The sequence below is a fragment of the Geotrypetes seraphini genome, chromosome 1 (genome assembly GCF_902459505.1).
Source record: "Geotrypetes seraphini chromosome 1, aGeoSer1.1, whole genome shotgun sequence".
Lineage (NCBI taxonomy): Eukaryota > Metazoa > Chordata > Amphibia > Gymnophiona > Dermophiidae > Geotrypetes > Geotrypetes seraphini.
The window spans coordinates 468,602,318-468,615,909 of record NC_047084.1 but is presented as its reverse complement, the minus strand read 5'-3'; the positions used below and the strand labels follow the sequence as shown (position 1 = coordinate 468,615,909).

At 40.6% G+C, this 13,592-nt stretch overlaps 1 protein-coding gene across 1 annotated transcript; it reads left to right on the top strand.

The window, feature by feature from the left end:
* Positions 1-11,573: 11,573 nt before the first annotated feature.
* LOC117368469 (olfactory receptor 5AS1-like) lies at positions 11,574-12,500 on the top strand. Its single transcript, XM_033962166.1, has one exon. The coding sequence runs from the start codon at positions 11,574-11,576 to the stop codon at positions 12,498-12,500; it is 927 nt and encodes a 308-aa protein (XP_033818057.1).
* The last annotated feature ends 1,092 nt before the right edge of the window (positions 12,501-13,592 follow it).

Here is a 13,592-nt window from a genome sequence, read left to right as displayed (position 1 = left end):
CTTAGAGGCTATGAGGGACTGCTTTATGGATCAGCTTGTCAAGGAACCAACAAGAGGAAATGCCACTCTTGACCTAATCCTCAACGGAATAGGGGGACCTGCAAAAGAAGTGGAAGTAATAGGACCACTAGGAAACAGCGATCACAACATGATCCAGTACAAATTAGGAGTAGGTACAGCAAAAGGGAAGAGAACCACAGTGACAACGTTCAACTTCAAGAAAGGGAACTATGATGCTATGAGAGCAATGGTAAGGAAAAAACTTAGAAACAGCTCAAGGAAAACAGAAACTGTAGAGCAAGCCTGGTCTCTATTGCAAGAAGCACAACATATGTACATCCCCAGATTTAGAAAAGGGTGCAAAAAAAACTGAACAAAAGACCCCACATGGATAAACAATGAGGTGAAGAAAGCGATAGGAGACAAGAAAAAATCATTCCGGAAATGGAAAAAGGACCAAACTGTGGAAAACTGGAATGAACACAGGAAACGCCAAAGAGAATGTCATCAAGTGGTTAGGAGAGCAAAAAGAGAATATGAAGAGAGGCTGGCCAGGGAGGCAAAAAACTTCAAATCATTCTTCAGATATGTTAAGGGGAAGAAACCGGCGAGGGAGGAAGTAGGACCGTTGGATGATGGAGGCAAAAAGGGAGTGATAAAGGAGCAAAAAGAGGTAGCCGACAGGTTAAACAAATTCTTCTCTTCAGTCTTCACAAGCGAGGACACATCCAGTGTACCGGAACCCGACGTGATCTTCCATGGTGATCAAGAAGAAAAACTGTCAGCAATAGAGGTGAGCCATGAGGATGTCCTCTAACAGATAGATAGATTGAAAAGCGACAAATCACCAGGCCCGGACGGAATCCACCCTAGGGTACTAAAAGAACTAAGAAATGAGATAGCGGGAATACTCCAACGAGTTTGCAACCTATCCTTGAAAACTGGAGAGATTCCGGAGGACTGGAAGTTGCAAATGTTACACCTATCTTTAAAAAGGGGTCAAGAGGAGACCCGGGAAACTATAGGCCGGTAAGCTTCACATCGGTTCCAGGCAAGATGGTAGAAGCACTGATAAAGGACAGCATCTGTAAGCACATCGAAAAAAATGGGCTGATGAAAGCGAGCCAACATGGCTTCTGCAAGGGAAGATCGTGCCAAACAAACTTACTGCACTTCTTTGAGGGGGTGAACAGCCAGTTGGACAAAGGGGAACCTGTAGACATCATTTACTTTGACTTCCAAAAGGCCTTTGACAAGGTACCCCATGAGCGGCTACTTAGGAAGCTGTGGAACCACGGGGTGAAAGGGGACGTTCACAGATGGGTCAAACACTGGTTGGCAGGCAGGAGACAGAGGGTTGGAGTAAAGGGTCATTACTTGGGCTGGAGGAAAGTCACGAGTGGAGTTCCGCAGGGGTCTGTACTTGGACCGCTGCTGTTCAATGTATTTATTAATGATCTGGAAACGGGGACGAAATGTGAAGTTATAAAATTTGCGGATGACATAAACTCTGTAGAAGGGTTAGAACTACGGAAGAGTGTGAGGACCTACAAAGGGACCTAAACAAACTGGAGGAGTGGGCGAATAAATGGCAGATGAAATTCAATGTAGGGAAATGCAAGGTCATGCATATAGGGAGAAAAAACCCGATGTTCAGCTACCAAATGGGGGGGATTAGTATTAGAGAGAAGTAACCTTGAAAGAGATTTGGGTGTAGATACAACAATGAAGTCAACGGCACAATGCGCAGCAGCCGTGTTGGGTATTATTAAGAAGGGTATTACGACCAAAATGAAAGAAGTCATCCTACCGTTGTATCGGGCAATGGTGCGCCCGCACCTGGAGTACTGTGTTCAGTATTGGTCACCGTACCTTAAGAAGGATATGGCAATACTTGAGAGGGTCCAGAGGAGAGCGACATGAATGATTAAGGGCATGGAAAACCTTTCATACACTGAAAGATTGGAGAGGCTGGAGCTCTTCTCCCTGGAAAAGCGGAGACTCAGAGGAGACATGATAGAGACCTACAAGATCATGAAGGGCATAGAGAAAGTAGAGAGAGATAGATTCTTCAAATTTTCAAAACATATAAGAACAAGAGGTCATTCGGAAAAATTGTAAGGGGATAGATTCAAAACAAATGCTAGGAAGTTTTTCTTTACTCAGCGTGTGGTAGACACCTGGAACGCGCTTCCAGAGGAAGTAATAGGACAGAGTACGGTACTGGAGTTCAAGAAAGGATTGGACAATTTCCTGCTGAAGAAAGGGATAGAGGGGTATAGATAGGGGGCTACTGCGCAGGTCCTGGACCTGTTGGGCCGCCGCGTGAGCGGACTGCTGGGCACGATGGACTCGGGTCTGACTCAGTGGAGGCATTGCTTATGTTCTTATGTAAGTTGCCTCTGCTGGGTCAGATCAGAGGTCCATCTCGCCCAGCAGTCCGCTCCCGCGGCGGCCCATCAGGTCCATGACCTGTAAGGTGATCCTTGTCTAAAACCCTTTAATCCCCTTTATCCTTCTATCTATACCCTTTCATAATCCTATTCCTACCTCTATCTGTATCCCTCAATCCCCGTATCCTTCAGGAATTTATCCAATCCTTTTTGAAACTCCATAGTGTACTCTGTCCTACCACAACCTCTGGGAGCGCACTCCAGGTGCCCACCACCCTTTGAGTGAAAAAGAATTTCCTAGCATTTGTTCTAAAACTGTCCCCTTTCAATTTCTCCGAGTGCCCCCTTGTTCTTGCAGTTCCCAATAGACTGAAGAATCTGTCCCTGTCTACCTTCTCTATGCCTTTCAGGATCTTGAAAGTCTCTATCATGTCTCCTCTGAGTCTCCGCTTCTCCAGGGAGAAGAGCCCCAGCCTTTCTAACCTGTCTGCTTATGAAAGGTTTTCCATACCTTTTATCATTTTTGTCGCTCTTCTCTGAACCCTCTCAAATATCGCCATGTCCTTCTTAAGGTACGGTGACCAATATTGGACACAGTACTCCAGATGCGGGCGCACCATCGCACGATACAGCGGCATAATGACTTCCTTCGTTCTGGTTGTGATACCCTTCTTAATAATACCCAACATTCTGTTTGTTCTCTTCGAAGCTGCTGCGCATTGTGCCATTAACTTCATTGTTGTATCCACCAGCACACCCAAGTCTTTTTCAAGGTTACTTTCCCCTAGTACTAATCCCCCCATTTTGTAGCTGAACATCGGGTTCTTTTTCCCTATATGCATGACCTTACATTTCTCTATATTGAAGTTCATTTGCATTTATTTGCCCACTCCTCCAGTTTGTTTAGGTCCCTTGGTAGGTCTTCACATTCCTCCGCTGTTTTAACCCTGCTACAGAGTTTAGTGTCATCCGCAAATTTTATAACTTCACACTTTGTCCCTGTTTCTAGGTCATTTAAAATTATATTGAACAGCAGCGGTCTGAGCACCGACCCCTGCTCGTGACCCTCCTCCAGTCCGAGTAGTGACCCTTCATTCCAACCCTTTGCTTTCTGCCTGCCAACCAGTGTTTAACCCATCTGTATACGTCCCCTTCCACCCCGTTGTTCCACAGCTTCCTAAGTAGCCGCTCATGGGGTACCTTGTCAAAGGCTTTTTGGAAGTCGAGATAAATGATGTCTATGGGTTCCCCTTTGTCCATCTGGCTGTTTATCCCTTCAAAGAAGTGCAGTAAGTTCGTTTGGCACGATCTTCCCTTGCAGAAGCCATGGTGGCTCGCTTTCATTTGTCCATTTTTTCCTATGTGCTCACAGATGCTGTCTTTTATCAGTGCCTCTACCATCTTGCCCAGAACTGAAGTCAAACTTACCGGCCTGTAGTTCCCCGGGTCACCCCTCGATCCCTTTTTAAAGATAGTTGTAACATTTGCTATTTTCCAGTCCTCCGGGATCTCCCCAGTTATCAAGGATAGGTTGCAAATTTGTCGGAGTGTTTCCGCTATTTCGTTTCTTAGTTCTTTTAATACCCTTGGGTGGATTCCATCCAGGCTGGTGATTTGTCGCTTTTCAATCTATCTATCTGTTGGAGGACATCCTCACGGCTTACCTCTATTTGTGACAGTTTTTCCTCTTGGTCTCCACTTATGATCTCTTCGGGTTCAGGTACATTTGATGTGTCCTCGCTTGTGAAAACTGATGAGAAGAACTTGTTTAACCTGTCAGCTAGCTCTTTTTCCTCCTTTACCACTCCCTTTCTGTCTCTATCATCCAACGGTCCTACTTCCTCCCTCGCCGGTTGCTTCCCTTTAACGTATCTGAAGAACGTTTTGAAATTATTTTCTTCCCCAGCCAGCCTCTCTTCGTATTCTCTTTTTGCTCTCCTAACCACTGGGTGACATTCTTTTTGGTTTTTCCCTTGTTCCTTCCAGTTTTCTTTGGTTTGGTCCTTTTTCCATTTTCGGAACAAATTTTTCTTGTCTCCTATTGCTTTCTTCACTTCATTAGTTATCCATACCGGGTCTTTTGTTCGATTTTATTTTTTTTTTGCACCCTTTCCTAAACCTGGGGATGTACAGATTTTGTGCTTCTTGCACCATGTCCCTGAATAGGGACCAGGCTTTCTCTACGGTCTCCGTTTTTCTTGAGCTGTTTCTGAGTTTCTTTCTCACCATTGCTCTCATAGCATCGTAGTCCACTTTCTTGAAGTTGAGCGTTGTCGCTGTGGTTCTCTTCACTTTTGATGTTCCTACTTCTAATTTGTACTGGATCATGTTGTGATTGCTGTTTCCTAGTGGTCCTACAACTTCCACTTCCTTTGCAGGTCCCCCTATCCCTTTAAGGATTAGGTCGATAGTGGCATCACCTCGTGTTTGTTCCTTGATGAGCTATTACATGAAGCAGTCCTTCACAGCCTCTAAGAATTCTGTTTCCCTCGTGCAGTTGGAGTTTCCAATCCTCCAGTCTATCCCGGGGTAGTTAAAATCCCCCATTACCATCACACTTCCGTTTTTGCATTCCCGCCTCAATTCTGCTTCCAGTTCTTTACCGTTTGCTTCTGTTTCTCCATGTGAAAGACCCCTTACTCAGTCCCCATCTCAGGTCTTCCACTCACTGGGTCTGCTGGCTTGAGGATACTAGGAGGAAGCATTCAGTGCACCAGAGGGAAGGGATTCATGGTCATTGACAACTAGCAGCCAGCTTTAGGACCTGTAATTCCAAGGACCTGCTGTATGACTCCCTAGCCCAGAACTTTCACTGCAATGACCAGATGAGGTGTGATGGGAGGAATATGAAAGAAGGACAAAATCATCAAGTAGTTGCAACTGAATACTTACAGAGCTGGAAACCAACTCTAGTTATGATTTAGATGGGGAGGAAACTACAGGAAAATGATGATTACTGGGAGCAACAATAATACCGAGGAATTTACTGTGTGAAAGGCTCCAATCATTTTACAAAAAGCTCTGGAGATTCCCTTCCTTTTCTGTTTGAGAGCTTCAGGGACTCCCAGGAATGACCGTCGATCTACAGGGAAGATTAGAGAACCACATAAGACAGATCAGCACATTGTCAGATACCCAGAATCTGGGAAAGGAATAGTACTGTCGAACAGAAACAGCTGTAGCATACATTCAGTAATGTATGAAAATCTTCATGCACAGTTTTGGAAATGTTTCAGGAATTACGGAACGATTATTTAGGGTTTGTGAAACAGAGCTCTTGATAAAGATTCATACTGGTAAGTATTTATAACAAAAGAAAGAGGTAAGAGACTTTGACTAGTATTGGAATAGCAGGGGGTACTACAGAACCGGATAAAGGCACCCTGGCATATAGTATTTTAGTAGACTTGGGATTGAACTGAGGCACATTAACAGATGTATGTGCGCGATTTCATTAGTGGAGCCAGGGTGGTCATAGACATGCAATGAGAATAATGTTTTAAATCCTACATGCAATGTGTCATATTTTGGAGAGCACAACACAGAGAGGAACTTTTTGGATTAATCTGGTAATGCATCATCCTTTGATATTTATGCTTATTAGCTCTTAATATTTGATTATATGACCCCTGATGCAGGAACGGTGTGTTAAAGCATGGCTCAAGTTGGGTCAGTAAAGACTACTTCCAATTCATTGAGGCTTTTGGTGGGTTTTTATTTTTTAGTCTGGTGATATATTATGGAGAGCAGCTGTATCTCTGCTAAAATGTCAGAACGTTTTGCAATTTTCTATTCATCTCAGACAGAAGCTAGAAAGTGAGAAAACCGCACAATTTGACTAGCAGATTTTAGACAAGGTTTGGACAGTGAAAAATGATTTAAAATATTTTGTTTCATATACAGAGTGTAAATCATATGCAGTGGATAGGAAGAGGAAGATGTAGTTTGTCCTTAGCATAAAGTAATACAGCATCACTAGTATAATATATGGTAAATAGTCTTTCCTGATTACAAGAGTACAACTGCAATACTTACAGAACTATCTTATAAACCTTCATTCTGATATCATGCTGTATAATATAAGGAATGTATAGCCCTCCATCTCCCTTAAATATGATTACAAGTGGGATGCAAAGACAAGATAACTGATGCATTACACTAGAGAATATTTTTTTAAAAATCAATTCTGAGCTTAAATTAAACATTAGAAAATAGATGAGTCTTCAATATCCTAAGAAAAATATTGGTTAGCAATTCAATTTCATATTCAATTTTGAAGGTTGTCCAACAGGGTATCTATGATACATTGCTGGACTATTTGGCTGTGTCTGTTATTGTACAATTAAGAGCATTGAGATGTGAGAGCCGTTTGCTCCTTGATGCAGGCATAAGGGATACAGCACGATATGTGCGAATGAAAAAAAATCTTGTTTCTCCATTGCTGAACCTGCCTTATGAAACGCTGAGATTCTGTGGAAATTTGTTACACTTTAGAAAACTGCTGAAGACCTATTTTTTTTGCACAACCATTTCTTTGCTAGTTGCACTGAATTTCAGTTATGACGATGTTATCTTTTTCTAAGATGAGTATGTCAAGATGCCCACATCGTGACAATCGTTTTTTGTTAGGTGGATTTTTACAATGTTTCAACACATGCGAGGAAAGGGGCACAATAGCTGATTTATTTCAATTAATTTTATAACCAGAGATAGTTGAAAAGGAATTAATGCAACTAAAAAGAGTAGATAGAGTCCAAAGTGGTGTATAGTAAGATATCAGCATAAATGGAAAGTTTATAAGATTCACCCTTAATCAGTGTGTGCATGCGGTTTAATAATAATAATAACTTTATTTTTCTATACCGCCATAGTCAGACGACTTCTAGGTGGTTCACATCGAAAGAAGGCTGGACATTCAGCAAATTACAAATGTGTGATCTAATATGATCAAATATGTGATCAAATATGATCTAATAATAATATGGAGAGAGCATTGATTAAGGGTGTCATAAACTTTCCATTTATGCTGATGATATCTTACTATACAACCATTTGGACTCTATCTACTCTTCTTAGGGGTCCTTTCATCAAGCTGCAGTAGGGGTTTTGGCTCGCGTAATACCGCGCGTTAAACCACCTGCCTCGCTAGCCGTTAACGCCTGCATTGAGCAGGCATTAGTTTTTTAGCCGGCCGCGGGGGTTAGCGCGTGATGAAATATCCGACGTGCTAACCCTGCTAGCGTGGCTTGATAAAAGGACCCCTTAGTTGAATTAATTCCTTTTCAACTATCTCTGGTTATAAAATTAATTGAAATAAATCAGCTATTGTGCCCCTTTCCTCGCATGTGTTGAAACATCAAGTCTCTCAATTTCCTTTTCAATGGGAATCTAAAATAAATAAAATATTTGGGGATTTGGGGATTTGATACAGTACTACCATAGCTAAAACTATGAAACGTAATTATAATTTTATTATTGAATTAGCTTCTTCAGGTTTATCTTCTTGGTCTCCTCTATTCTTGTCATGGTGGGGTAGAGTTGAAGCTATTAAAATGGTTTTGGTTCCAAAAATAAATAACATACTAAGTATGATGCCCCCTTCCCTTCCTAGTTAGTCTTTATAAAAAGCTAGAAGCTTTAATGAATAAGTTTATTTGAAAAAATAAACCCCCAAGAATTGCGCTTAAAAAGCTGAAATTTCCAAAAATTAAAGGCAGAGTGAATTATCACTCTGCTTTTAGGTTATCTCAAGCATTACAATGGTTCTTATCATACAGTTTTGATACCCCTAGATGGTTATCATTGGAGAGCTCGCTGATACTTCCCTTTCCTATTCATTTACTTCCCTTTATGGATGAATATAAATATCCTGATCACTTATGCTTTCTCAAATCCTCTGCAATTCTAATAAATGATTTCTATAAGTTACTAAATAATAATATTTTTACTCCTAATACCTTTCCTATTTGCAGTGGCGTACCTAGCATATGTGACACCCGGGGCCCATCATTTTTTTGGCAACCCCCCCCATCTGTACAAAAAACATGATTTTTAGTAACAAGCCAGTGAGCAGTACAACATCAATACACCCATTGTAAAACTAAACAAGCCAGACTAGTACAGATCAATCCTACAACGTCAATCCTAACAGAAAACCATGTCTTTCGAACATACAGAACACAGAAAACACCTTCGCCTAGTATGGAATATGTCATCACAAACTAACCCCTCCCCCTTTTACAAAACTGTAGTGGGATTTTAGCCATGGTGGTAATAGCTCTGACGCTCATAGAATTCTGAGCATCAGAGCTGCTACCACCACGGCTGGCGCTAAAAAATGCTCTACAGTTTTATAAAAGGGAGGATAAAATAGAAATACATAGACAAAGGTTAAATTGAACCAGCAAGAAGCTGGACTCTGCATACAATGCAACACCACAGAAACAGTGACATGTCTCCTAAAGCAATAAATAAATAGAAAATTTTTGTTCTACCTTTGTCTTCTCTGAATGAAGTAAACATGCTGCCTTCAGTGACCCAGAAGCTTTCTCTCTGCTACTGCTTCCCGCCTATGCAGAGACAGGAAGCAGTAGCAGAGGAAAGCTTTTGGGTCGCCAAAGGCAGTGTGTTTATTTCACTCATGCTGCTGGTGACCCAAAGAGTTACAGAAGCGCCTCTGGGAACGAAAACAGTGAGCAAGCACCGAATCTTACTAGGGGAGGAGGGGAATTCCAGATAGGTGTGCGAGCTGCCCAGAAGGTCTCAGGGCTGCCATTAGCTGGTGGGCCTTGAAATGAAGACAACTGCTCTACATTGTGAAACCTTGATGGATTTACTAATTGTAGAGTTTAATTTGGAATCTCCTGCATGTCTTGCTCATGGTGAATACACCACTGCAGGCAAAGAGCAAGAAAATTTCTCCCTGCTGCCTTGAATGTTGGCGGTTTCTTCCCTCCCTGCTTGTGGCCTGCTTACCTCTCTGAATAGAAATGGCTAGTGATTTCCAAAGGCCTTTGTGGCATTTTTAGGGTTGCAAACCTGCTTTTTTTTTTTCTTTAAATTGCTAGGGGCAGATAGAGGACTTTGCTGCTCTGTGGTTCCTCATTTCCTGATCAGTTCTGGCCTCCTTTTTTTTTTCAGTGACACATTTGTTTGCCCTTCTAAAGCCGCCGCCAACCCAAGCTCGTCTTCCCTGCGTCGGGTCGACCAGCATTCCTCTCCCCGACGTCAATTCTGCGGTCGGAGAGGAAGTTCCGCCCAGCTAGGCAGCGATTGGCTGGCCCAAACTTCCTCTCCAACAGCAGAATTGATGTCGGGGAGAAGCAGGCTGATCGGCCCGGTAGAATTTTCTGGACCTGGCCGGCTGTGCATCCCCCCTAAGGTTGCACCCGGAGTGGACAGGCCCCCTTCCCCCCTCTTGGTACGCCACTGCCTATTTGGAACAATACAAAATTTAAGTTACCCGAACTAGGCCCATAGAAAGAAGAATGACAACTTAATTGTATTTGGTCTATTCACCAATTGTTGTTACAGGACATCCCATTACATATTGCTGATTTACAATCTTCCTATAATATATCACCTTTGCCACAATATGTCTATGATAAACTACATGATTTGATTGTGAGAGTTGTGCTGTCTCTATACAGGAATATGCTAAATTTTTCAGATTTTGTTTGCCTCCTTCTTTTAAATAGAAAGAAAGCTTCTAAAATATGTATATTGGAAACTGCATGAATATTCTATTAATCACAATTCCTTAACTGAAATCTGGTCTTCTGAATTTAATCAGGATGCTAATACTTTTGATTGGTCTGAGTTCTGCCCGTCCTACTATGTCTGCTTCACTTTGTCAGTCCATGTTTTTCATTGTACATAGATCTTACTGGATGCCAATTAAACTTGCCAGAATTACATCACAATCCTCTTCAAATTTATGTTGGCCTTGTAAAAATGATCCTGGTACACTTTCTCATCTCTTAATGTATTGCCCCAATGTACAAATTTCCTGGAACTTATCCCCTCTTCTATTAAACTACACTAGCAGTTTTTAGCCCAAAGAGCTTCTCCTTGTCGGCGGTTCGCGGTCAGAAAATACCGTGAATGACTGGGATCACTAACCGCCGGCCGCAAACAACCGGGGGAACACTGTATTATCATTCCTGCTAATCAAAAAAAAACTTTTTAACATCCTTCTCGCTGCTGCCACTCATCTTATAATTTGTAATTGGAAGGATAACACTAAGCTCAACTTTAGTGAATGGTGGAGCTCTGTGTGTTCTATATGTAAATAGGAAGGTGTTATCACTATAAAATCTTGTACAATAGCACACTTTCGTAAAATTGGGCACCACTGGATAAATATTGTAACCATTTATGAGAACTTATCTTTATGTATCAGCTTGACTATATGTTTCAGCATACATTATTATAGGTTTGTAATTGTTAAATATTGCTTTGTTTATATTTATATATATATATATTGCTTTTATATATATATTGCTTTGTTTATATTTTGTATATATTGTTTATGTACTTTTGTTATTAACTTTTTAAATGCAATAAAATTTATTTTAAAAAAGTTCTTAAAAATTAAACAACTTAGATCTGGGTTTGTACTGGGGGCCAGTGTAAAACAACTAACAAGTCTGTAGTTACAAGTATTTATTGTTTAATATATTGCCTATAGAAGACTATCTAGGCAGTTTACAATAAAACTGGTGTAATGTGATCAAATCTTGATTTACAATATAATAATCTCACTGCTGAATTTTGTATAAGCTGAATTTTACTCAAACTCTCCCAATTCAAGTCTTTCCCTTGAAATACCCACTTTTTGGTTGGCTGAAATATATCTGGCTTGTGAAATCACTCTACACTATTCAGCTGTTCTGAAGCGGCAATTTTGAAACACTTTGATCTAGTTAACTTTTATTGGTCTGAATGGTATTTCTAGTTGTATTTTCTTTATGAGCTGAAAAATGGTTTAAAAAATTAATAATTGGTTTACTTTTTCCTGTTTTTCCAGATATTTTCATATTTTCTTTTAAGTTTGTTCTTCAGCTGGTAGAGCTTTATATCAACTGGGAGCTTGGAAAGAGGTCTTTTTATACCACTGACAGTGTGACACTTTTCTATTAGGTGAACTTTTTCTTAAATTTCTATAGTAAGGAGAAAAACATGGAATATTGGAATGAGACAACAGTTACAGAATTTTTTCTTGACGGACCCACGGACTATGAAGAACTAAACCGTTTACTTTTTCCAGTGTTCTTGGCCATGTACCTGATTAACTTGCTAGGGAATGGAACCATAATCTCAGTTATATATGTGAATTCCCAGCTCCATACCCCCATGTATTTATTTCTCTGTTTTTTATCTTTTCTGGATATTTCTATCACTTCAGTAACTGTCCCCAAAATGTTAAGTAACATGGTCTCTGACAAGATGACCATCTCTTTCTCCGGCTGTCTTGCCCAACTCTATTTCTTTGTAGGTTTTACTGTAGATGAATGTGTACTTCTGTCTATTATGGCATTTGACCGCTATGTTGCTATATGTAATCCGCTTCATTATATCACAATCATGAATAAGAAGGTGTGTCTTAGCATGTTGTTTGCATCTACGATCATCAGCTTTATGCATTCTTTGCTTCACACATTGTTGATTTACCGTCTTTCTTTCTGTAAGTCTCACAAGATCAGGCACTTTTTTTGTGACTACATACCATTGCTACAGATTTCCTGCACAGATACTTCCATCAATATGCTGTTGCTCTTTACAGAAGCTGCTGTGTTAGTAATGACACCCTTTGTGATCATCCTAATCTCCTATATCTGCATCATCAAAACCGTCCTGAAGATGCAATCAACTGATGGAAGATCTAAGATGTTCTCTACATGCTCTTCTCACTTCATTGTGGTAACACTTTTCTATGGATCAATATTCTTCATGTATTTTAGACCTTCTTCAAGCTATTCCATGGAAAAGGACAAGATTTCCAGTATGGTGTACAATGTAGTCTCCCCAATGTTCAACCCATTTATCTACAGCCTGAGGAACAGGGATGTTAAGATGGCTCTGAAGAAAGCTCTACAGAGAAAGTAACTTGCTTATAGAATAAACATTGACTAAGGAAAAATATTAAAATTTACTAATTGAATGAGATTTTTTTTTTCATCATGACTAGATTCTACTTCTGAATAATAAAGACACGGACAACTCTTAAATTCCATCTTGTCCCTGTCAAAGAATACTAGATGAAAGGCTCTGATTCTATGAATAATGGCAAACGTTAAGTGCCTAGATCAACGCACCTAGCCGATCTAGGCATCTAACTTAATGTTCTTAATTGGGTCAATCAGTGCTGATAATTAAAAGCACTATTTTAAAAAAAAACAACAACATTAAAAATCCATTAAAAAATTAATTAGCTGATAGGTACCTAATTGGTGCCTACCAGCAAGTAAGTATGGTAAGGGGTGGATTCTGGGCAGATTTTGAGCATGGTTTGACTTAGGTACTGGTAGACACCTAACTTAGGTATACTGATTTAAGCCAAGAAAAACCTGGCCTGAATGGCAGCGTGCCTAAGGATTGCATGCCTACCGGTACCTAAGACCTTTTAAACACCACTAGGCTTGATTCTATAAATGGCACCTAGCGGATGATTGACAAATGTGTTCAACAGTGCCTAGAATTTAGGTGCCATTTATAGAATCAGGCCCTTAGAGTCATGCAATGAAACTGAATGTTAGCAGTTTCAAGACAAATTGGTAGTTAAATTGTGGAAACTGATTCTATGGGATATAATCATAGCAAGCAGCAGAGAAAGGTTCAAAACTGCCCGATTGGCACCGATTTGAATTTACATTCACATCTTGCTACATGGTATTCTATAAATTTTAGCTGAAAAGGGAGCATGGGCCAGTTGGGGCATTCACTTAAAGATAAATGCACTATTATAGAATTTGAGGGATCCACACCTAATTTAGGCACAAAGATTTACACCAGGTTTCAGTTGGTGTATTTTGGGCATAGAGGCTAGCACTAAGCGCTGTTCTGCAAATGGTGCCAATTCTGAGTGCTATTTACAGAGTAGCACTTAATGCTTTTTCTTCTGCACCCAAATTGGGTGCTGTTTACTGAATCTAATCCTTTATCTAGACCAGGGGTGTCAAAGTCCTTCCTCGAGGGCCA

What these genes read in the sequence shown, in the direction of transcription:
- LOC117368469 (XM_033962166.1), top strand. Translation starts at nt 11,574, where the DNA reads ATGGAATATTGGAATGAGACAACAGTTACAGAATTTTTTCTTGACGGA.